Source organism: Xenopus laevis, chromosome 5S (assembly GCF_017654675.1).
Source record: "Xenopus laevis strain J_2021 chromosome 5S, Xenopus_laevis_v10.1, whole genome shotgun sequence".
Taxonomy (NCBI): domain Eukaryota; kingdom Metazoa; phylum Chordata; class Amphibia; order Anura; family Pipidae; genus Xenopus; species Xenopus laevis.
The window spans coordinates 99876601-99901719 of NC_054380.1; the positions used below are offsets into that span (position 1 = coordinate 99876601).

The window sequence follows — 25119 nt, forward strand, 5'->3', positions numbered from 1 at the left end:
CAATTTGATGACTCAGATGTGTGGCGGTGGAACAATGTGATTTAAAAAGTATAAAAATATAATCTATAGCCTACTTAAAGGATATCTCATATTAATGGCTTACATAACATCAGTATTTCTGCCTCTCCCATCACATCTTACCACACATAGATCTACTATGCATATAACATGACTATTAGCATGTAGGTATAAACAGAAGAGCTCTCAAGCTCAATTCTAATGCAGAAGTTATAGAAAGAAGGATGGACTGTGTTTTGTTTCCCATTGTATGTGGCCGAATCACGTTCCTATACACAGCTGTTTATGGTTTGGCAAAAGGTTTATTTTTCTGCAGCAATGACTCATAGGAAATATCTACTGGCAGCAAATAAGTCATTTACCATAAACCTATAGAGTGAAGACAGAGCTACTAGTAGCAGTTACTTGTTGTGGCTGCAAAAAAAAAAAAAAAAAACCTACCGTAGACAATAATGAGAATTTATTCTGCTAAAACACACGTAGGGGGTTATTTATAAATCAGATTTTTTTCTCAATGGTGTTAAAAGCCTGAATAAAAAAAGTACTCCATCTCAGACCTGCCAAGTTCAGGTAGAAGTCAATGGTAGATGTTTTTGATCAATAATCTGAAGATTTCGAGGTTTTGGGTGTCAACTCTGGAAAAGTCGCAGGTTTCGGGTGTCAAACCCGGAAAAGTCGAAGTTTTCGACAAATCCAAAAAATTGTACGATTCAGATTTTTTCACGATTTTTGAGTATTCCTGCACAAGAAATTTTCATTGGAATTTCTTGATAAATAGGGGAGAAAAGTCAGTGTGGATTTGGTCAGAGTGGTTTTCAGAAAATAGTGAGAACATTTCAGATTTCGATATATAACCCCCATAGTGTCTTAGCAAAGCCAATTTTCACTATTTTCTATTTTGTAGTGTGATAAGTAGCTGCTACTAGTTGCTGCTAGTAGTAGCTCTACGGGGTATATTTATCAAAGAGTGGAGTTAAAAGTGAAGTTCCGCCACTAGAGTGAAATTCCGCCACTTCCCATTCATTTCTATGGGGGTTTTTAAAGGCGTATTTATCAAAGGGTGAAATTTCACTTTCACCCATTGATAAATATGCCTTTCAAAATCCCATAGAAATGAATGGAGAGCTGCAGAATTTCACTCTATTTGCGGAACTTCACTCTTTGATAAATTTACCCCTGTGTCTTTACCCATACTGTAAATTGATCAGGTTATTATATCTATCCAATTAGGATGCAGAATGTTTCTGAAGTACACTGAAATAAATACAAATACAGATATTTTTGTTCAGTTTTTCTGCTACATTTCTATACTATCTTTTATACAATGCAGCTTATTTAGAACAAAATTCTCCTTATCTTTTCTTAGGCTGCAATATCTTAGGCCAGTGAAAGAAGCTCAACAGGGTAGTTTGGGGCATCCCAACACCACATTTTCTTTATCCCCTCTCAGAATTTAACATTTCCTCTATAAAAGGGATATACTGAAGAGAGTATAAAAAAGTTTACATTTAAACAATTCAATTTAATTATCTTCTTTATGTTTGTTAGACAAGGATTTAGAAAGAGAGAGGCATAACCTATCACTCTTGGGCTGTGACTTTTCATTCCTTAGTGGACATTATCAGTATTCTACACTTCATAGCATGCATACTTTTGTCAGTAGATATAAATATTTATAACTGTTTATTTAGTGCTTTGATAAAACTCTACACCACTTCTGCATTTTAATCAAAAGCCTGTGCTTCTGAAGCCAGCAGTTAATCTCAGCAGCCTAAGTAGGAAAATTACTGAATCACTACATCAAATTTCAATCTTGCTTTCCTACAGATCTCTATATATCAAGATGATATAAAGCGAAAAGAGATGGGACCTCTTACCAGCAAGAAATGAGTTGAATTTTAATGTTATTCTCAAATGGGTATAAATGAGATTTACTAGGGGAACTTTGCATGTTGCACATTATATTCTTACAGTTAATGGTATATTAACTACGTCAAAGGTAAATAAAACTAAGCAAAGAGCATTTTCTTTAATATTAGAGGGAAAATTAATACCTTGTCTTTACCATGTTTACTTACTTTTTTTTAAAAAAAGCATTTGGAATGTAAGAAATATTTACCTCACTCCTATTATTTGTTAAAGGGGACCTTGTCAGCCTAAGAAAATTCCAAATTATTTTCTATCATGTTAGTTGAAGAATCGGCAGTATGGAACAAAACAACGTTACCATGATGTGCTTCCAGTATAAAACTTGTTAGAATCATACAGCGTGTAGTATAGCATGTAAAACTCTTGCAGGTCAGATAGAAGCTAAAAAATGCTGGCCTGTTACTCAGTTAGACATACCTTAGTCTTTATTTCATGGGAAAGTGTTACAAAGGCAAGGTAACAATTTAAGGTTTACTACTTTTAATGGATAAACAAAAGACTCCCTATTTTGAGCATCATTGGTAGCGAAATGGAATAGGGCAATTAGCTGCACAAAATGCGGGTGAGTGACCTGCTGCCAGATGGGTTTAAAATTAAATATATTTTGTTTAGTAAATGAGAAATAATTTGAACTACTGAAATCTTTCAGGATTACCCAGTTCAAACTCCCAGTAAAGTGGCACTTTAGTATCTAGCATATAAGTTTTATTTAGCATACCTATAAATATACTTATAGAACACACAGATTTAGGCAGAAAGTATATATTCCATTTGTAGTTTAGCAAACACGCTCTAACATCTAAAAGATGAGATGGCAAAAGATTTGAAACATTTTTCAACAGAACATGAAAAATACATAAATGAAAAGTATCGGAGTCCTTCAGACACTGACGACATACAATAACCTTGATTATTTAATATGCTACAAAATACAGAACAGACGGAATGAGAAATAAGAGAAATGAGGATAAAATACCCATTTAATTGTGGACTCTCATTGTGAATCTGGCAATCTAGCAAGGTTATTTTGTAATGACTTGTTTGGACATGAGCTGGTAAGATTTCCTATTCCAGGCTAACAGAACACTCATAGAAGCTGTATTTCTAAACAATTCTTTCATATTCAGATTTTAAAAGCAAACATGTAATTGGTAAAACAACTAATTTTGCTTCATTGACTAAATTCCAACAGCAATATTTTATTTTGTCCATGTTTTCATTTTCTTCCATCATAATTACAGTATGTACGTGGTTTAAGATTACATATTTTAAAAGAAAAGTGTTTCTAAAATAAGATTAAGCCTCTTAAAAGGGGTTGTTCACCTTCCAAACACTTTTTCCCAGTTAAATTATTTTCAGATTGTTCACCAGAAATTTTTTTCAATTAATCTCTATTTTCTAGTTATGACCATTTTTCTAATACTGAAGATTAAAAGTTAATTGTTTTACCTTCTTATGTCTTTCTAAAGCAGCTTTGGAGGGGGCACTGACTCTGTAACTGTTCTATATTAATACATTACGGGGCCCATTTACTTAATCACATTTTGATTATTTTTTATTTTGCCAGGAATCTTGAAAAATTTGAGGTTTTCATTTATTATAAAAATTCAAAATTTATTAAGTGAAAAAAACATGAACACCATGTGAGTTTAGTTGTTTCCAAAACCTCTAAAGCAACTTTAATAAATACGCCTCTTAGTTGATTAATACATTTCTTATATCTGTCCCTGCTGAGCAACAATAGTTGCTAATATTCCACAGTATCAACTAAATGTAGCAAATTGTAACAGTTCAGAATCTGCTCCTGAATTACTGAGCTGCCAGACTCAAACACCAGAAGCAGGAACATTAAACTTTACACTTCAATTTTTGAAAAAACGGTAAAAAATAAAAAATGGGACGAAATAGGAAAATGTATTTATTTCTGATCTGAAAACTGGAATGGAAAAAAAGTGTTTGGAAGGTGAACAACCCCTTTAATATTGTAAACAAACAAGGGAAGGATATGGACAATGGAAAGTGACACAATACTGGGCATTTCGTCTTATAGACAATTTACAGCTCTGTGTGCAGATGACAACCCTTTTGGAATCACTCTCTATTTATTTCAGCAGCATTTGCCTGAGCTTGTAGGTGTCCTTGTTCAGCAGGCAGTAGTTGCTCAGAAATGCTGACGCTTGCAACTGGCACTGAAATGAGTGGAGAGTGATTCTGAGTGGGGTAAAACTTAATAATATTAATATATTAAGTAACGTTTATTTCAATGTAGCCATTATTATTGGGGGGACATTTGATTTTCTGTTTTTTAAGATTATTTGCATTCTGTTCTCCAATTTTGTTAGCAATATCTGGCCACCAGGAACAAATCCATTCCATTTTGTGGTAAAACTGGTATTTTATTTGAATTAACAGATATCACAATTCAGGCTGTCTAATTTTTCACTCATTTAGCCCCCCCCCCATTTGCTAGGAAAGCAGAAATTAGTTTAGATTCTAAACAAGAGAGTTGAAAAACACAATGACTATAAAATAGACCAAATGCAAACATCATATTTAAAAATATTTAGCCAAATAATTGATAGAACATACAGCAGGGAAAATAAGTATGGAACAAAACATCTGGTGTAAATTTCATACAAAAATAGAAGACACTCCAAAAATAGAGCAAAATATGCAAAAGTACCCCTTACATTAAGTAACCCAAAACTCTATATTGCATGTGTTGGGTCTGCACACTCTGTACACTGTGGTATCAAAAAAATAATCTCTTTATATATATAATATAGCAATACAATGTACATAAATCAAAATGATATCTCATCAAAGCAATATACTGTCAAATATAGATACAGATACATTTCATATCAATAGTCCCATTAGAAATATATTTACTGAGAAAAATGTTGACGTGTTCAATACTTATTTTCTCTGCTGTAGGTGTAAAGCAGAAGTGTAAAATTTTGTTGTTGTACATTATGGTGCTATGTCTCCATAGATTTATCCTATGGTTTAAAATGCCATGCATTATGAATATATTTATATTTACTAAAGTACGCTGAACTATCAGATTTGCATCTTTATAGGCAATTTCTATTGTCATGTGTGTTTTTGTTTTTACAGCTATAAAGAGAAAATTAACTTGAGAGTTCTGCCTCTTTGTAAAGGAAACTACAAAACTCTTTATGCATTCAGCTGTCAACAGTAACTACATGTGTCTCTGGTGGCTTCCCCATTTACTAAGTAGGATTCTGCTGAGAAGCTCTCTGTAGGAGCACGTCTTTGCCAAACTACAAGACTCTTTGGAACATTTATTTTAATGCCTTTGCTAAACACAGCTGTTATAAGACATTACACATAAGGTAGATTCCACAGAGAGTCAAATTAGTTGTGTTCGCAACATCTACTGTGCCTTCTTTTATATATCACTCAAAAACCAAGGACATTTCTGACAAAATCTGCTTGGCTGGCAAGCTGCTGACATATACTGCCAAGTGATATGGATAACAGTTGAACTGGCATAGTCACTGTATTGCAGCCTAAAAAAATAACAATATTACAGACATACATTCAGTATGTTTGTGTGTATATTGTAAGATATGTGTGTAAAAATTGAACGACGTTGTGTATATTGTGGAGGAGACCAGGGTGGGCTTCCATTCCTTGCCAGTAAGTGTTTTGCAGCTGCCAAAGTTAAAGGTAGTTAGTTAATTAAGTTGTAATTAAAAGGAGGTGTGGGATTACACCTCAGGGTTTCCCCCTTAAGACCTCCAGGAACGGAGGAGGGTGAGTGGCCAGTGAAAACCTCCATGTGCAGGAAGGAGGCATGCTTGTGGCATCTTTGTGCATGTCTTCAGTTTCTTTAGTGAAAGTTGGAAGACTCTATTCTGTGAGCAGCATCCTCTGACACTGAAAGTTTCTGAAGCATGACAGCACCATAATAAGGAGGAATGTTATCCAGTCAGCAAGAGACAGAAAAGGTTGTTAGGGGGAAAGGAAGGGCAGTTGACATAGAGTTGGTTAGGGGGAAAGGAAGGGCAGGGTAGAAGAAAAGACAAGGAGGAAACAGAGGGAAGAAATAAGCAGAAGCTAAATAAAAACGGGTCATCGTGAGGGGGAGGGCAGGAGGGATATTAGGCACCCCCAAGTGAATGTATTTAGGTGCTCCTATCCCCAGAAAACTGCACAGGCCCGGGGTTATTCCAGCGAGCACCACGGATCGCTTCTCTTCCGCCTTCCTCTTTCTTCAAATTTCCCGGGGCAGACGCATACGCAGTTGAATGAAAAAGCCGAATTTTTTGTTAAAGTTGCGCTTTTCACTCTAATGCGCATGAGCAACTGCAAGAAGACAGAAGAAGCTGGAAGAGGAGCTCTCCATGGTGCTCACTGGAATAACACCAGGTCAGTGCAGTTTTCTGCTGATAGGAGCACTGGCCCGGGGTTTCAGGTAAGTAAATACACTCACTTGGGGGTGCCTAACATTTGGCACCCCCAGGTGGTAACCAACTTGCCTTCTCCTTTAAGACAGCTAAACTAATGTAAATGCCATGGACAATCTAATTAGTTGGGGGGTAAACTCTTAAACTAGCGAAGCTCAACGTAACCCCACAGGTATATATATTTTCACATGCTTTGCAAAAGACTTGAGAGATTCACTTTACTATATAATGCTAGAAGAAAATGAGGAGAACATAGCTGTAGAAGCTATATATCAAGAAGTAAATATCAGAATATGAAATGCTTTGAAACTAAACCATACACGTGGAATGAAAAATCATAATTACCTTGATCAAAGAGTAAAATTATCATTATGTAAGGATGCACCAGATCAGTAACCTTTGGACTCAGCTACACACCCTCATTTGCACAGTCAGTTTAAATGCTTTAAAATAACATGATTTTAAGGGTTTTGGTTCTGTAAGAGCACTATGGATTCTTCCAGATCAAAGTTCTTCAAAAAACGCTGGGATTGCCGATTTCCAAAACAAAACTAATTTTGTGCATCCTTGTCATTATGTTATTATTCCAGGTTACAAATTTGCTCCTGTACAAGAAACCAAAATTAAGCAGATGTTTGCTTTCAAACAAGCTACCTGCTCACTTGTTGGTATGGGCTATTAAAACTGGTATATATGAACAGGGCAATCCCATTATTGGAAAACACTCAAAGCAGATGTGCTTTAATTCTGTTTACTTTTAGCAAGTGTAGCCAATGGAGCATGTGAATGATACCTACCTTGGTAGGTAAACTTCCACTTTCTGTTTTTTCACAGAATTTGCCCATTCTTCAATCAAAGGGGCTTTCAGTAAAGGTTCAATTGTGGCCAGTGGAACCTCCTGTCTGGAAAGAATGATTATAAGGCTGATTTCCTCCCCCTCATAGGGCAATTCTAGGACTTGATAAACGCCTCCTGCCTCATTAGATCCATCAGTAAACTCCCCTACAACAAAAAGGGTACAGACAACAATACATGTGAACATCCACACAACTGCCAGTGAAGAACACATTTTTAAACAGTTGACAAACTTGAAATGTTCAGTCTTCATATTAGCTCATGGATAACTAAAATTTAGGGATGCATCGAATCCACTATATTGGATTCGGCCGAACCCCCGAATCCTTCGCGAAAGATTTGGCTGAATACCGAACCGAATCCTTATTTGCACATGCAAATTAGGGGTGTGAAAGCGGAAAGCATTTTTTAATTCCTTGTTTTGTGACAAAAAGTAACGTGATTTCCCTTCCCGTCCCTAATTTGCATATGCAAATTAGGATTCAGTTAGGCCGGGCAGAAGGATCTGGCCGAATCCCGCTGAAAAAGGCCGAATCCCGAACCAAATCCTAGATTCAGTGCATCCCTACTAAAATTAGTATGTTGGTGCAAGTCTATGTCATTCTGTCACCTCCACGTATATTTTAAGTATTATATATATTATATAAGTATTTTTTTGCACTTTAAAAGGCATGCATCCTTCAGAGGATATATAGTACCTCTGTAGCTGAGATGTAGCTGTAGAATACAACACAAATTAATAGTGCATATATTAACCCAAAGACATTTTATTTAACTAAATTTAGTAGCCCTGCCATATAGTATTACAAATGTACCAATTCCTCATTCTTTCCCTGCGGTCTCTTCCTTTCTTCTTTATTGTACGATAATGTTCACCGTGACATGAATGACCCATGTATTGCTTTATCACTATTATGCAAGGTATTGTAACACTATAATGCTCATCCATGACATCTGCTGGAACACTGCACTCACAATTTTGTGATATAAAACTTTAAAACCAATAAACGTAGCAATATGAAAAAAAGAAGGTAACAAATATATTAGATTGCTAGCAAGAGAAGAGGGATGGTTCACCTTAAATTTAGCAGTGATAAGACTTCAGTTTGGAATTTCAGCAGCTATCCGGTTGCTAGGCTCCAGTTTACCCTAGCAAACAGAGAGTTGTTTGAAACGAGACCAAAAGATAAATACGAGAGGGACTGAGCAGAAAAATAAGTAATACGAAGTAACAATAAATCTGTAGCCTCACAGAGCAATAGGTTTTTGCTTCCACGGTCAGTAAAAGTAATTGCAATTGAAAACAGTTTTTGTTTAACTATTTTTGTCTTTTGAGTCTAAAATTTATTAATTAATAATTGTTTCAGGAGTCAGAGAATGTAAACAGAAAGGTATTGCTTTCAACGACTACATTTAAGCAGCAACTACATTTACAAATAACTTTAATTCCTGTAACTATGAAACCGTAAAAAACTATTTTTTTGGGGGTTAAATATTTTCTTGGTGATGTATGAGATGAAAATCATATAAGTACTACCATCTTATTGTTAATGAAAACATATTATTTGCACGGCTGTTTTTCTACTATGTTACAAAAAAAAAAATGCACTTTGAAAAAAAGGATGTAAAGGTATTGTTTAGATCACGGGTGCCCAAAAGGTAGATCAGGATCTACCAGTAGACCTTTAGCTGGTGATCAGTAGATCTCAAGACACTGTGAACAAACAGCTCGTCTATATCACCCTCCTGTTTCATTCTTTTCATTCAGATGTTTATTACGCTAAGGTTACATAAGAAATAGTTGTTAAATATAGCAATATAAATTCTCTCATAAATACAATATAATATTTAAGTAATATTTTCCATGCAATATAATGTTAACAATGCTTTTATGGATGTAGGTCATAAGGGGACAACATTGCTAAAAGTAGACCTCGCATTAGTAAAGTATGGGCATTCCTGGTTTAGATTATACTTTACTCTACCCATGCAAGGTTCAGAGAAGTGGTCCAGCGCTGTGTTTCAACAAAAACATTTTGGGGGTAGAGGTTGAGGTGGTTGAGGTGACAGAACTGAAACCCAAAATTCCAGGGAAAGATGATGTGTATCGTATCCCCCCCAAGAAAAGTCCCAGATATGCCATCAATGCAGATGCACCATATTAAATCTTGTTAGTACTTTTAACTATATTGGCATTACTCTGCCTTGATTTATGATGCATTATTGGTGCCCAACATATGTATTAGTCTAAACACTGCATAATAATAAGTCCATTATTCTTAATACTATAATGCCATCTTAGTGTTTAGAATTGGACTTGTAGTTTGTAAAATGTATATCTTTTTTGCCTAAATAACAAGAGCTGGAGTACTGCTAATGGTGTCAGGTCAAGAGATGGAATCAGACAAATTTCTTCTGGGATCTGAGCTACTTCCTGTTCTGTTTAGTATATTTAGCAATAATACCCAAGGTATTCAAGGTGACGCACATTTCATTGCAGATCTGAATTTATCTTCATGAAGAAGATACATGCAAAATAATTTATGGAAATTACGAGTATTGGACAAGGATTCTGGAACTTAAATTTAATTAGACTAAATGAAACATAATGCATACGGGGCACAGAAATTCCAAAGGTGAATGCAGAGAGAATAGTAATAGCCAGTGATCAGAATAATAATTTCAAATGATTTAACAGCATGCAAGGAATGCATTAGAGTAATGGGGAAAGCAAATTAGTCTACCAATAAATAAAACAAAAGGAGCAGGGCAATTAAGATGATTCATGATCTAAATGACAAAATATATCAGGAAAGGCTCCAAGACTTAGATGAGAGATGGGAGAAAAGTGATACAAAGGGAGAATTTTTCAGCAGTGCAACATGGCTAGAACTAGAAAGCATGACATGAAGTTGGAGGAAAGAAAACTGAATGGTAACATAAGGAAACACATGGAACACCCATCCTGCAAATGTGGAGGGAACTAGAAATCAAAACACACAAGGAATCCATACAAAGTAATTTAAAAGGCCCGACATAACACTAGAATGAAGCACTTATAGGACAAACAAAATGGGCCAACTGCTATGTTACTATACTGCTCTACTACATAGCAAGCAGCACGGATTTCACAGAATTACAAAAGCAAAGCTGATTGCTGTAACTGTCTCTCTTCACCTAGTACACTAATTAATAAGCAATATTATTGTCAGTGTGTTTGTGTTCCAGTTGCAGCCAGAACTTCCGTGTGGTGCATTGGGTAACCATAAGAACTTACTATATACAGTATATCTTCTGTATATTCATCAGATTTTTCAGTTATATGAGCTGCACTAAACTCTGATTTTACAGGTAAATTTCACACACATCTAAAGCTTGTGCCAAACCAAGAGCAGCAAGGGCTTCAGTCATTTTCCTTTTATCTTGATTCTTTTTCTAATATACCTTGTTTATATAATATGTGTTCTGTTGTTTCCTGCTCAACAAGTAATTAGATTTCCACTCCCACAACCAAAAAGAACACGTTTCTTTTGTTGGCTTTTTGGAGCCTGAGGTCATTATTAACATCCCAAACATAAACATATTGCTAAAAACGGTAATTTATCTACCTCTATAAAACACCTGTGAATATGTAGCATATTCTCACTGCTTTATTGACAAATAACTTACAGCAGAAAAAAATATCATATAGCAAGAGTGTTAAGTAAAAAAAAAAATTAAATTTTTGTTTTCCCAAAGGATCCATTATTCAGCCTGTATTAGCAATGACTGAATGCTTTTTGGACTAAAAATGCTACATGGAGTGTTTTATCATTTTCACAGAGAAAGAATACCAAGAATGGTCCGTCTCTGAAACAGTTTTAAACCCATTGCATAGGGCACACAACTAAATGCAGATACAGCATCTGTGTATTCAGGCAATTATTGTATTATAATACACAAAAGCCATGAATATCTTGTAAATTATATAGGACCCCCTCTTGTAAAATATAAGGATATTATAAGTTACCGACCATATAAAAACACGAGGCTGAAGGTATGGAACTCCGAGGTAACTTCTAATATCCTCATATTTTGCAACTGGCGGTACTTTATTTATAATAATACACAAGTTACAGTGAGCCATGTGCCAGAAATGACATCAGAACTCACCGTTTATAACTGATGACATCAGAACTCACTGTTTATAAGGATATAATTTACAAGATATTCATGGCTTTTGTGTATTATATCCTTATTAACGTTGAGTTCTGATGTCATCAGTTATAAACGGTGAGTAGTTATGTCATCACATGACTCGGTGAAACTTGTGTATTATAATAAATAAATTACCCCCAGTTGCAAAATATGAGGATATTAGAAGTTACCTCGGAGTTCCATGACTTGTATAAAAACACTCGGCCAGTCATGAAACTCCTCGGTAACTTATAATAACCATATAATTTACATGAGGGGGTACGTTATTCACTATATATATTGTATGTTCTGTTTGTCAAGACATTGCCATGACAAAATTGTACAACACATAATGAGCAGCATTAGCCGTATTCTATAAAACTTAATCTAAAAACAAAATGCATTTGTCAGAATAAAATAAGTAGAATAATAAAGGAAAAGCAGTTTATCACAGTTTCTGCACTCCGTGGTTTGCTTAACTTTTTGGCCAATGTCCTTCCTGGACAGAGGTCTAGTGAGTGTGAAGGTGTATTGGACTACAATTATTGCACTACAAAGTCAAAGGTTACAAATAACAGCAGGTCAATACTTTAGAAGCCAATGCAAGAAATAAATGAGCTAGAATGCCAGGAACAAAGAGAGTTTAGTAAGAGCAGTGGTGAGCGCAAGTATGAGTATGACTAATAATGAAAATCTACACAGCTGTTAAGAAATGTAAAAAGGTAGAAATGTTGTCTAGATGCAAAAAGATGCATTATGTAAGTAGACTACATAAACCCAAAAACTTAGAAAAGCTTGAACTCACTGATATATATCATTTTATATGGAGTTGACCTTATGGGTTTTTGACATAATGACAAATAATGTAAAATCAAGCATTATTGGACATGCTTTATTAAATGATGATTGTCATTTAAAAATAAAAAAACTGAAAAATGTCCTTTTCTTATACAGTATCAGATGTTTCTAAAGCCAAGACATAATTTTGTATAGATATTAAGAAAATCTGCACTATTGGGTCAGTGAAGCTTGGATATGGGCACTAGCTTTGGCTTTCTGAGAATAGCTACTTTCTCAGCAAACATAAATAGTAGAGTTTATTTTTTAGTAATCAAATTTCTGCAAAAAATTACTGAAGAAGCTACTGAAATGCATTATCCATATCAAATTATTCATTTGGTATAAAATAAACAACCACCTACTCATGTTTGCACAGCAGTATTTGTTAGCACAACCATAACTCAATCTCAGAATATTAATAAATCTAAATTCAATCCAAGTACAAGTATGGGACCGGTTATCCAGAATGCTCAGGACCTGGGGTCTTCCAGATAATGGATCTTTTCTGGAATTTGGATCTTCATACCTTAAGTCAACTAGAAAATCCTTTAAACATTAAATAGATCTAATAACCTGGATTTGGTTCCAATAAGGATTAGTTATATCTTAGTTTGGATCAAGTACAAGGCACTGTTTTATTATTCCAGAGAAAAGGGAAATACATTTTTAAATTTTGGATTATTTGGATGAAAGAGTCTATGGGAGCTGGCCATTCTGTAATTCGGAGCTTCCTGGATAACGGGTTTCTGGATAATGGATTCCATACCTGTTACAGGAAGGAAGATAATATACAGGTTGTTGAAATGAGAAGCAGAGTTGCAATCCTAGTTTGTCATTAAATGATGCCTAGCAGTGAGTTCTGGACATCTCTCATCCAGATTTTGCCCTGCCCAAAAACTATCAATGAGATGCTGGAATGAGATATTAAAGCAAGGTTTGGACAACCATGGGACACACTAGGAAGGTACCACTCACTGCAGCAAAGAAGCATGCAAGATACATCAATCTGCCCACTGGTGATGAAGCTTGTAGACATCAAATGGTGATCCCTACAGTGAGTAGTGTGCTTGCCATGCACAAACAACCCACCTACCACCTTCTTACTCTAAAGTGGATGCAGATGCAGACCTTGCATTAATACCCACTGAATAGCAACAACTAATTAATTAAAGTACAGGTAACAAGAAATAGTGTCATATTAAGCAGCTAAGATTAGGTACCTTATGTTTCCTAGGAAGTGGAGAATCCCTGGTTTGTCCCCTGACAGCAGGTATAATACCGCCCATGTAAAAGGAAACAGAAAACTTGTTCGAAAAATTTGCATTAAAGAACCCAGCGCAATTGCACGTACCATAGTAAAATTCTCCTTTTTGGTACATCATGGGTATTTGCACTTCACTCTCATCATCTTTAGTGAAGGAAAATGTCCTAGTATTCTCAGGCCTAAATTGTGACTTCCAGTTTCCTTTAAAGTACAGCGCATTGACCAGAACCAACTTTGTCAAATTATTGAAGTCATCAGCTGTGAAAAGATCCCGAATGCGGTCTGTCAGGGAGCAAGAAATAAAGGTTAGCCTTGCTGCACAGCAAAGAACACTTTCTCTATTCATACCCGTATTTCTCAACTATCACTTTCTTTCAAAATTATCTTAATACTGTACTTTTCATATTATTCTGCCCATATATTCCACTATTCTTGCACATATTATAGTTACAAAAAAAATGACCAAAATCATGGGACATTTAGCCTGTGATGTTCAGTCATGCATGTGTAAATCTGCTAATCAATGAAGGGTTTATTTTCCTAATTCAGTCATGGGTTTTCACACTATACTTCTAGCATGTGTTCAATGTGCTCATTAGGAGCTATGGGTAACTACAGTAAATCTTTTAAAGCTTTCCCTTTGTGTTCCCTCCATTGATAGTCCTGGCTACATGTATAATTGATGCATTTGTCTGTTCTCCTCCAGCCAATACTCCAATTCCCACAACACCTTGCATATTCAGCATATCTTTTCTTTGTAAGTCATTCAGTGTACAAGGCATGGTCTTGGCTGAAAAAGAGCTGACTTTTATCATATTGTTTTAATAATACATGCAGCCAGGACCAGCAGTGCAGATACACATCATGTTTTTATGTGGTCCGTTTGCATGCAAGCCAGGCTGTTTTTTCCTAGACAATGCTGGGTAAAAGCCTATTTGACAAATAACATTGTGGCATACCATACTATTTGAGAAATTCTCAGCAACACAAATGTTTTGCAATGCAAGACTAATAAATGTAATATCAAATTTCCTGTGCCAGTAGCCTACAGGCTGTTGTAATCCTTTTACACAGCTAAAAATTGCTTACAATAGTAAAGAATATAAAAGCACTTAAAAGTGCAGGTTTTCAATCACGATTAAAACAAAAATACTTATCTTCTTTGTCTAATAATATATGGCTAAAGAAATACAGGACTGAAGATAACATACTATTAGTGTGGTTTTCCACCCACAAATTGATGTGACTTGCTACTGCTGAACCTTGACTGAAGTCTACATTCTCTACTTCTGCCTTGAAGTATTTTTTCATTAACTGGATGAACTTGTCACTGATATGGAATCCATTCTGTAAATAGAGGGAGTTTGCGATGCTCAGCACATAATGCTTTTCCTGGGCTGTCAGCATGCTGGAAAGATCTTTTAAGAGAGAAAATTCTTCACCTTCAGAAAAGAAAAAGAAAATAACAATTACAGACACTCTCCATCAAATCCGGCCAATTACATTGCTCTATAAAGGTAAGTTCCCTGTAAGACATGACATATACTTTGTCAATTCCAAAGATAATTTTCCACAGCTTTGGAAACAAATGTCTTCTACCTACGGGGGATGTGCAAATAAATTGTGCAATAAATACCTGACAAGCTTAACATGTGGTAATAAACACAGGTCTGTATTAAAATAAGCAGATACAATAGCAGTTTGCTATCTCCATGTATTCCAGAGGGGAATGCATAATATAGGTTAATAGTAGGGGTTTTAGAACATGACTAAAATTTCATTTCTGGCTTACATGACACATACATTCATTTCAGTAGGGAATGTAGCCGTGTATACCATAAGTCTAAATAAAGTGTACATCATCAATATAAATGAAGCCTGGTTCAATCACAGTGCTTGATAAACCTGTCGTCGGACCCACAAACCAGGTATGCTTTTTAAACAGCCTCAGTACAACACTGGCAGAAAACAATGTGGATGACTAATCCTGACAAAACCAGCTCTTATTACTGTCCTGCTGTTGGCACAGCCAAAAAGCATGTGCCATTCGAAGAAACCAAAGTCCTGATGTTTTAAAGGAGAAGGAAAGCTATGGAGGCATTTTATTGCCAATAGATTAGCTGTAATAGTGCAAGCTAGAATGCTATATTTATTCTGTAGAATGTTTTACCATACCTGAGTAAAAAGCTCTAGAAACTCTCTGTTTGTTTAGGATAGGAGCTGCAGTATTAATGTGGTGTGACGTCACTTCCTGCCTGAGTCTCTCCCTGCTCTGGGCTCAGATTACAGTAGAGAAGGGAGGAGGGGGGGGAGGAGCAAACTGAGCATGCTCTTGCCCAGGGCAATGAGGTTTAAGCTGAAAACAGGAAGTCTGATACAGAAGCTCATGTGTACACAATAGAAGGAAAGAAATGTGCTGTTTCTTTTGACAGGGGACTCAGAGCAACATTACTTTGGGGGTTTACTGGTATATTTAGATGGACCTTTCTGATAAGGCTTACTTAGTTTTAACCTTTCCTTCTCCTTTAAAGAAATGACTGTACGATCTGCAAGTTTAAGATTTTCTGGGATCAAATCAATCATTTTTGAACAGGCAAATCAGATGTTAAATAGCTATTTACTAAAATTAGATACTTTTATCCTGAGCCATGTTGACAAGATTAAACGATTCAAATCAAAACAAAATGTAGACCAAGGGCAATTAAAGTAAAGGGCCAGTAAGATCAATACCACAAATTATTATTAGTTCTGAAAAAATCTCTCTGTATTGTGTGATGTATTTAATGTTTTTATTATAGCAGGTTTGTTACCAGCTCTGCTGTCTTCAGCCATCTTCGGAGTGTAGACATAGCAAAGCCCCATATGATCTTTTCTGAAACTACAGGTTTTTAAGTACTAATGAACATAAACAATTCAAAAGCTACTAACTTCTACCTTACATTTCTCTTGCCGCATAGACCAGGATTGTATTTTTGCAAATTAATACCCATAATGCACTACAGGGGATGTAGGGAAAATGGATATTCTTTGCTAAGAAACATCACACTCATTAATGAATGAATGATTGGCTACATACCATTCTTTAGTTTGTCATATCCAAGGACATGTCGTATCTCTTTAAGGCTAGATCCACGTGCTCCCAATTCCACCATCCCTAAAGCTATTGCAGTGCTCAGAGGGGAGAAGATGATGTTTTCATCTTCTTTAGTGGCTCGTAGCTCGTGGTAAACTTTGATAGAAAACTCATTAACTGCCGCATCATGGACACTAGTACCAAACACTAGTGCCTGCATAACAAGTAAGGAGAGTAAGCTGAAGTGATGCATGGCTGGAAAGAATCTAAACAGATAGAGGGGGGGGAGACACATTATAAAATTATTGCACAAAAGACAATAAACAAAACATAAATTAATATCTTGTTCTTTTTAGCAAGAAAATCAATTTTCATTCAATTCAGAATACAGTACAGGTATGGGACCTATTATCCAGAATGCTTGGGGCCTTGTCTGTTCTAGATAACAGATCTTCCCATAATTAAAATCTTCATACCTTAGGTCTACTAGAAAATCATGTAAACATTAATTAAACCCAATAGGCTGGTTTTGCTTCCAATAAGGATTAGTTATATGTTAATTTGGATCAAGTATAAAGTACTATTTTATTATAATAAAGAAAAAGGGAATCATTTTTAAAAATGTCGATTATTTGGATAAAATGGAGTCAATGGGAGATGGACTTTCTGTAATTCTGAGTTTTCTGGATAACAGGTTTCTGGGTAACAGATCCCATACCTGCATTGGAAGAACAAGATTAACAAATTGCACTTTGCTATTTTTATGATATTTAGCTATGAAATTTTTGGTTACAACAAAAGTGTGGAACACATCTGCAGAGGAGATGCACAGTTCAATCTATGGGGCATATTTATCAGTAATCTACAAATGTGATTGCAAATATACTTAACATTTTTTATGCAAACAGTTGGAATATATTAAAGGAAAATAAAATCTGTTTACAGCTTTTTTTCGGACAAACTCGTCTATAGCTATTTTGTCCAAGTTTTTAATTAAATATGCTATTGCTCATTAAAAAAAAGTGCAAAAATTAGTTCCGTTACAATTTCTTTTCCTACAATCATTTTTTTACCACTTGAACTTAAAAATTGGTACATCTACTGCTAAATTGTTTCCCGTTTCTAAACAATATGGATGCAGATGGTTTTGAGGTATTGGATGAATGGCAGAGATGAACTGGGCAGTTAAAATATAATTAGATATAATAACAAAAAGGCATTGAAGTCTACCCACGGGCTTTATTTAGGGAATTTTTACTAATGAATTGGTCAGACCTCAAGTAGTGCTAAACTAATGTCCGAAATCACACTGATGGATATGCATAGGAACCAAATATGGTCTGATCATTGAACAAGTTGACAAATGAGCCAAATTCTTCCCACCTTGTGGGTGGCCAAATCAAAGTTCTGGTTTGATTCTTGTCCTTTGGGAAAACGCAGGTCAATAATCAGCCCTTATATCAATAAAATCAGCATTTTATTTGCTTCCCAAAATCTCTAAGGACCTCAGGAATCCACCACGGAGACAGATTGTGGCTGGTATGTCCTCAATATTCCAGCCTCTGTTGGTGTTACTGGACAATGTGTTACAGCCAAGAGTTGTAGAACTGACTATGTGAGGGGCATTATGGATTTTGTTGGATATAGCACTTCTGGATGGTGTCCCTGACATGCTCATACAATTGTTAAAATGGATACCCACTAAAAAACACTTTTTATTTGAAGGTAAGTTTTACGAACAGGTAACGTCAATGGGATTTAATGTTGTGCCAGCCTATGCTAATTTATTGATGGCAGATTTTGAAAAGAAGTTTATGAGAATGCTAAGTATTGGCAGTTTATTTTAGTTTGACTGCGTTACATATGTATATACGTTTGCATGTATGTTTATAAATTGTTTAAGAATATTAAAGCATTTCTTTGCTTTTGCATATAACATAAAAATGTATTAAGGTGTGCATTGGGCTATTTTAGCATGTGTTATTTTGTTCCATGTTGGCTATAATTGATCTAAGGAAAATGGCATGTTCTTATGAGCCCATAATAATAGTCACATATGTTTCTAATGTAGAGTATCAATAAAAAAAATTTTTTGTATAAGAGCATCCTCCTTACTTTAGATTTTGCCAAGATTCGCCCTTACACTAGCATCATGCTTCTTTCATGCCTGCACCCAGAAGCACTGCGTCAGCCTGGAATGGAACGTGTGAGTAAACCTATTTCAACACCAAAATCAGCCACATGTTCCTGCACAGTCCACACAGTGGGTGCAGGCAAGGAAGGCTGGTGCTGTGTTTTTTTTTATCAGCCCGAGCCTTAGCCATTCAGGCAGCAGTGAAGTACATTATTTTGCCTTGTGGGGCAGTGGCAATGACCATAGGAATCTAGTTAAAGGGTGATGGCACAAAGGGCATTTTATTACTCACAACACACATGCTCACCACGGGCAACAAGGCACCCAAAAATACCTTTCCATAGCTATAAATCTGAATCACCACAGGGAAAACATTTGACTAACAAAATTGGTGCAATTTCATGCGATTACAGGATTCCTATGTTTTTCTGTGGTGATTCACATTCACTGGATTTTCAGGTGCTTTGTTAACCACAGGGAATAATTATTCGCATGTAGCATCACCTTAAATCACTGCCATAAAGCAAGGCTTCTATTGTTTCCGAGAAAAGAAATCTGGGAAAATAGAAAAATAGTCCCACGAGTACCAGGAAACAGATTCCCCAATGTAAATACCAAAATGCAGAGCATTGTATAAGCAGTGCAGTAACGCATCTGTTTCCAAAACTGCATTCTTTTATACAGTATTTCACATTGTTTAAAGATAAGAGTAAACACTTGTTGACAGTATCCCTTTAAAGTTAAAGAGCCATGGCCTTAACTGTACAGTGCATGTGTTATAGATCATGGCTTATAAGTCAGTTCAATGCTCTTTAAAGGTTAAAATGGCATCAAATAAATGTAAAACCAAAAGTTTCAGGCATGAAACATATGACATGGAGCGGTATATTTGTGATTTTTTGTATAAGTATTGTTGCCTTGCATTGCTGGGGTGCTGGGTTCAGGTGTATTTGACCTCATGGTGCAGTTTTTTTTCCAAGGGCAGAAAACATGCTGACAGCTTAACTGGATCCTGACTAAATTGAACTTTGTGTGATTGTAATAAGGATTAGACTGTAAGCTCCACTGGCACAGGAGCTGATGTTAAATGACTCCGCCTTCTCTGCAATCTCAGTGATGTACAAGTAATATTTGAGAACTTCTGCAATAAAGCTCCCATATTTTTTATACAATATATATATATAAATATATTTTTTTTTATTATAACTGTTCTTATAACTGTTCTTGGAGGTTATGTGAACTCATAATTATAGGTGCACATTTGTAAATAGATCCAGCAAGTGTGATCATAATCTAAATGTATTCTTTAGCAAAGACATTACATTAACAGACACTGGAGCCAAGGATTACAGCTATTACAGTTATGCAGATGCTTAGTATTGCATTTGCCAGCAAGCTGCTCTGTTTTTCATTCTTTTTAGATCTTCCAAAGCAAAGGAATAACAAAAAAACAGCAAATCAGTTACAGGAAGTATACTAAGAATAATCCAACAAAGGCTTTTGAAGGGTCACTTTCTCCTACATCTCTTTATGTAAATTTCCATGCAATTATGTTAGTTAGCTTTGATCACATTCTTTCATGTTTCTAAGAGGATAGGATGGAGAAGACTTCATCTGACTTTTAGCAGAATTACCAAAAAATAAATCAGAGCTGGGAGCTAACAATATAAATTTCAATAGGAAAATTGTCTTTTTTTAATAGGTTGCAGATTGCATAAGTGTCTGAAGTAACACATGCTCGGCTTCCTCTGAACTTTAAAGAATATTCCCCAGTCCATTTGTATTATTGTTTATGGTCCAGTCTCCATCTATAAACAACATATAGCAAATGCTTATACAACTTTTAGCTACTTTATCTGTGCATACCTTCCTTTTGATCATGCTTAAATAAACTACGGGTGAATTTCTCCTGGCATAATACCCCTAAACCTACACTTTGTGCATATAGGAAATGTTCCTGTTCCTTTTTGCACTATGCAGTAATTGACAGAAACGTCCTTTCAGGCTCACAATGTAATGTAAAGAACAGCGTAACCATTTATTTTCTTTCTTAATACTTCTGTCTTGATTTTACTTGTCTCAAGTGAAAAAGAAGAATCCATGACACAATCAGAGGCAATTGTACACTGCAATATAGTCTTTTCTTACACTTTTTCAAAGACCTCTGATTGCTTTTGGTAGTTAGATCTTGAGCAGAACCCAAGGCTTTTTTTTTTTCAGACCACCCTCCCATGGGACCAAAAAAAAGAATTCGATCTCTGTCCAGCAACTCTTTGAAAGATTGTTAGTACAGAACAGCCCTTAACTTTTCTGGGTATATGAAATAGCCAGAAGACAAGTGGCAAAAACAGTAAAAAGGAGAGAAAACGAACAGGGGCAATAAATAGGTTTCTTAAATTAAAGGGATTCTGTAATGATTTTTATGGTGTAGTTTTTATTTCTAAATGACGCTGTTTATACTGCAAATAATTTACTCAACCATGTAAAATGTAATTCCTAACCCAACAAGTGTAATTTTTTTTAGTTGTAATATTGGTGTGTAGGCAGTCATCTCAGGTCATTTTGCCTGGTCATGTGCTGCAAAATTTAACTGCTTTTTGACAGGCTATTGTTTCAACTACTCAATGTAACTGAAGAAGTCATAGTGGGACATTCTTATATCTACCAGGGAGCTGTTATCTGGTTACCTTTCCATTGTTCTGCTTATAGGCTGCGGGGGGGGGGGGTGATATCGCTACAATTTGCAGTGCTGCAGCAGTGACTGAGTGACTAACGTTTATCAGAGCACAAGTCACATGACTAGGGGCACCTGGGAAACTGACAATATGTCTAGCCTCATGATCAATTTCAAAATTAAATATAAAAAAAATATTTTGTGCTTTTGAAAAAGGTATTTCAATGCAGAAGTCTGCTGGAGCATCACTATTAACTGATGTTTTTCTTTAAAAAAATAAAAAAAAAGTTTTCCCATGACAGTATCACTTTAAGAATAGCACCAAAAATACTGTTAAACAAAATCAATTTCTGGATTTGGCCAAATATTGACTGCTCCACAAAATAATTGGCAAAATACTAAACCAAATGAAACATTTCATAATCTGATATTATCTGATAAAAGTTCCATGTTTCAGGCTTGGATAATGTAAGGCTTACTATGAATCCGGCAAAAAGTGCAGGCAATCATCTATATCCTGAATTCTGTTAAACCATGAGTAATGTAGCCACCCCTTTAGAAGATTTGGAAATACCTCAAACTAACATCAGGAGTTTACGTTTTTCAGGCAATCCTGGGGGGGGCAAAATGTGATACCTGGGTATGTTTTATTTGTTGCTGTTGCTAAACTATAACTTAGTTCCCTCAGCATTAAAAAGCTATAAGAGAATAACCATACAATTGCAGTTCAGCAACAGAAGAGACAGAGACTTGACACGGTTTATCTTTAAAACAGTAATAGAATTATTTTCAAATTAAAATATTACATAAGACATATACATATCTGTATTACAATAAATAGACGTGCATGACATTCAGACCATTCGTTTAAGATAGCTTTATTTACAAATTGTGCAATTTAAATATTCACAATAGAATTACCAATATCATTTTGACATGGAAGACAAAGATCTCTGAGAGTACCAGATTACAGATCACAGCAGATTACCTTTTTACAATATAAACATAGCCTGCTAGAAATCTACTATTTCCCAGTCAATAAGGGTAAGGCCACACGAGGAGATTCGAGGAGATTTTGTCGCCTCATCGAGGCAACTTTGGGCGACTATTGAAAACGAATCACCGCGTGTGCTTTAGTGCAGGCGACAAAATCTCCCCGAATCTCCTCGTGTGGACTAACCCTAAAACGTGTGCTGACCGTCTTGAGAATTCTGCACCACCTAAGCAGGAACATCTAAGGAAAGGTGCGGCTATTTTCACATACTAACCCTAAGGGTGTCATGAGAAATACAAACATTTCTAAAATTCCCTAATCAAAAAACATAGTATACTCTCTATCCAGTCTCCAATTAGATTTCAAGTAAACATACACTTGCATTAAGCTCTTATTTTTCCAATTAAGTATAGCTGAAGAAGGCTCAGAGCCCAGCATCCTGGTTCCCTAGTCCATGAGAAATATCTAAAGATTCCAAGTGATGTGACTCCTCTTCTTTGCATTTGCCTTACCGGCAACACACATAAAATCTGTATTCTTATTTGCCATTCCACTTATAAGGAATGATCCAGCAGGATTAAATTAGGTTTAGTACACAGAATGGAATATAAGACAAATTGGTTTATAGCTCAGATAATATTCTTTAATTGATAAACACATACATGTATGGGATGGAATCCATTATCCAGAATGATTGGGGCTTTGGAGCCAAATTTTGGTTTTCAGTAATTTGGATCAACATACCTTAAGTCTACTAAAGCGAGTTTCCGGGTAAGGGTCCAATACCTGTATATATTAAACAGAGGAGCAATGTAATGTATACAGTTTTTTGAATGTACATTCCAATATCACAGTTTAGTATTTAGAATGTCAAGAGACATTATCATACTTAGTATTTGTAACCATTAGCCAAACATATTTTTAAACACAATTTTGGGGAAGTGTAAACACAAACATAATTGGGACCAGAAGGCATATTTATAATGAAGAGATTTACTGCCACAAACAGCTCCATAATGCACACCTACATAATTTAAAGCAGTGTACAGATATGGGATCCATTATCCGGGAAACCAGCTATTCAGAAAGCTTCGAATTACGTAAAGGCCATCTCCCATAGCCAATATTTTAGCAAATTTTTAAGAATGATTTCCCTTTTCTCTGTATTAATAAAACAGTACCATGTACTTGATCTAAATGAAGATATAATTAATCCTTACTGGAAGCAAAACCAGCCTATTGGGTTTACCGTATGATTTTCTAGTAGACTTAAAGGGGAACTCAGGCTTCCAAACCAAAATTTGATAAAGAGACTCACATAATACCCCTAATATACCATCACAGTTATCAAAAAAGTATGAATAAATGCCATTTTCTATGCTGAAATCCAGCTGTTTAACAGTTCTTCTCTTTCTGCATCATTTGAAATCCTGTCAGGGAAGGAGGGACTTAACACCGATGTTACAAATTGTAACAATTTCTCTGCAGCTTACAGGCAGCATGCACAAACTACATAACCCACATTTCATTGCATTAGGATGTTTTGTTCCTTATTGAAATTAAGTGTGCAGGGAATTGTGGGGTTTGGAGGAAGCAGGATGAGGACGGATGGCTGCTGATACAAAGTAACAGTAGTCAGCCAGCTCAGCAAAGTAGTCAGACTGATCAGCAGGAGAGCAGGGGGCTAGGCTTAGGGAACTGTTCCAAACCATAACAATTCTTAATTGTTGTATATTGCAAAGTTTGAAATATAATGTTTGCTTTTCAAAATGTTGAAGTTTTGTTTGTGTGGAGGTCCCCTACATTCAACTCAGCCCCATTAAAGGCCATCTAATTTTTAATCACCCCCAGTGGTTCTGATCACTAACACTGGAGCCTAAAGGGTATTGTCCTGCAAACCATCATCATCAACATTTATTTATATAGCGCTGTCAAGAAAACCATGTTCTTTTATGTGGGTTCCCAGCACTAGGTTTGCCACCTTTTCAATTCGGTGAATCCAGGCAGGAGGCAGGGCGGATGCCGTCGGGGAAGGAATGGGTGGCGTGGCTGATCACCATGTCATTGACTTCAATGTCCTGTCCTGTTTTCACCTGGACAAACCTTCCAAAAAAACGGGCTGTCCGGGTGAAAACCAGTGGCAACCCTACCCAGCACACACTTGCGGTGGTCCAGGGCATTGAGCATGTGTAGTTTAGTAAAATGTATGGTTTTGATATACCCCACATGCACCCCAGCACTGGTAGCTCAATGAAGATTGTACTGTGGCGCTCGCAGGACTATACTGTATGTCTGGCTGTTGTCTTTTTCATTGATGAGTAGGGGTAGGCAGAAGCGTAAGTCAATAAGTAATTCAAAAACTATAAAAAAAATGTGTACCAACTGCAAAGTTTCTAGGAATAGGATATTATAGAACATACTAAAAGTTAACTTAAAGGTGAGCCACCCCTTTATATGCATGGGATTATGCATGGGAGTGCAATTCCAGTTGGTGTTACTCAAGAGTAAAATGATACCTCACCAGACATCCAGGGAAAAAGATCAACACTAAACTTTTGGATAAGAAGAGTGTAGGAGATTTATTTCTATAGACTACTACACCCTCAGAAACCATGTTTCAACATAATCCAGGTTCAAAGTAGGACCAAGCATCTAAGCAAGACAAGGGTAAGAATGTATATGCATATCTTGCATTAGTAAGTAAGTAAGTTAAGTAGTTTGAAGTC

At 35.9% G+C, this 25119-nt stretch overlaps 1 protein-coding gene across 3 annotated transcripts in view; it reads right to left on the minus strand.

Annotated features, from left to right (window-relative positions):
• serpini1.S (serpin family I member 1 S homeolog) overlaps window positions 1–25119 on the minus strand; it is a 46310-nt gene that overhangs the window by 14631 nt on the left and 6560 nt on the right. For 2 of the 3 annotated variants that reach the window (NM_001092771.1, XM_041564016.1), the window contains exons 2-5: window positions 16595–16857; window positions 14730–14960; window positions 13606–13800; window positions 7181–7385 (exon numbers count right to left, since the gene is read on the minus strand). In NM_001092771.1, coding sequence (NP_001086240.1) covers window positions 7181–7385; window positions 13606–13800; window positions 14730–14960; window positions 16595–16844 — 881 coding nt within the window. In that variant the 5' untranslated portion in view covers window positions 16845–16857. Of the gene's footprint in view, window positions 1–7180; window positions 7386–13605; window positions 13801–14729; window positions 14961–16594; window positions 16858–23137; window positions 23180–25119 lie in introns of all 3 variants that reach the window. The other variant, XM_018264432.2, reaches the window with a different exon arrangement.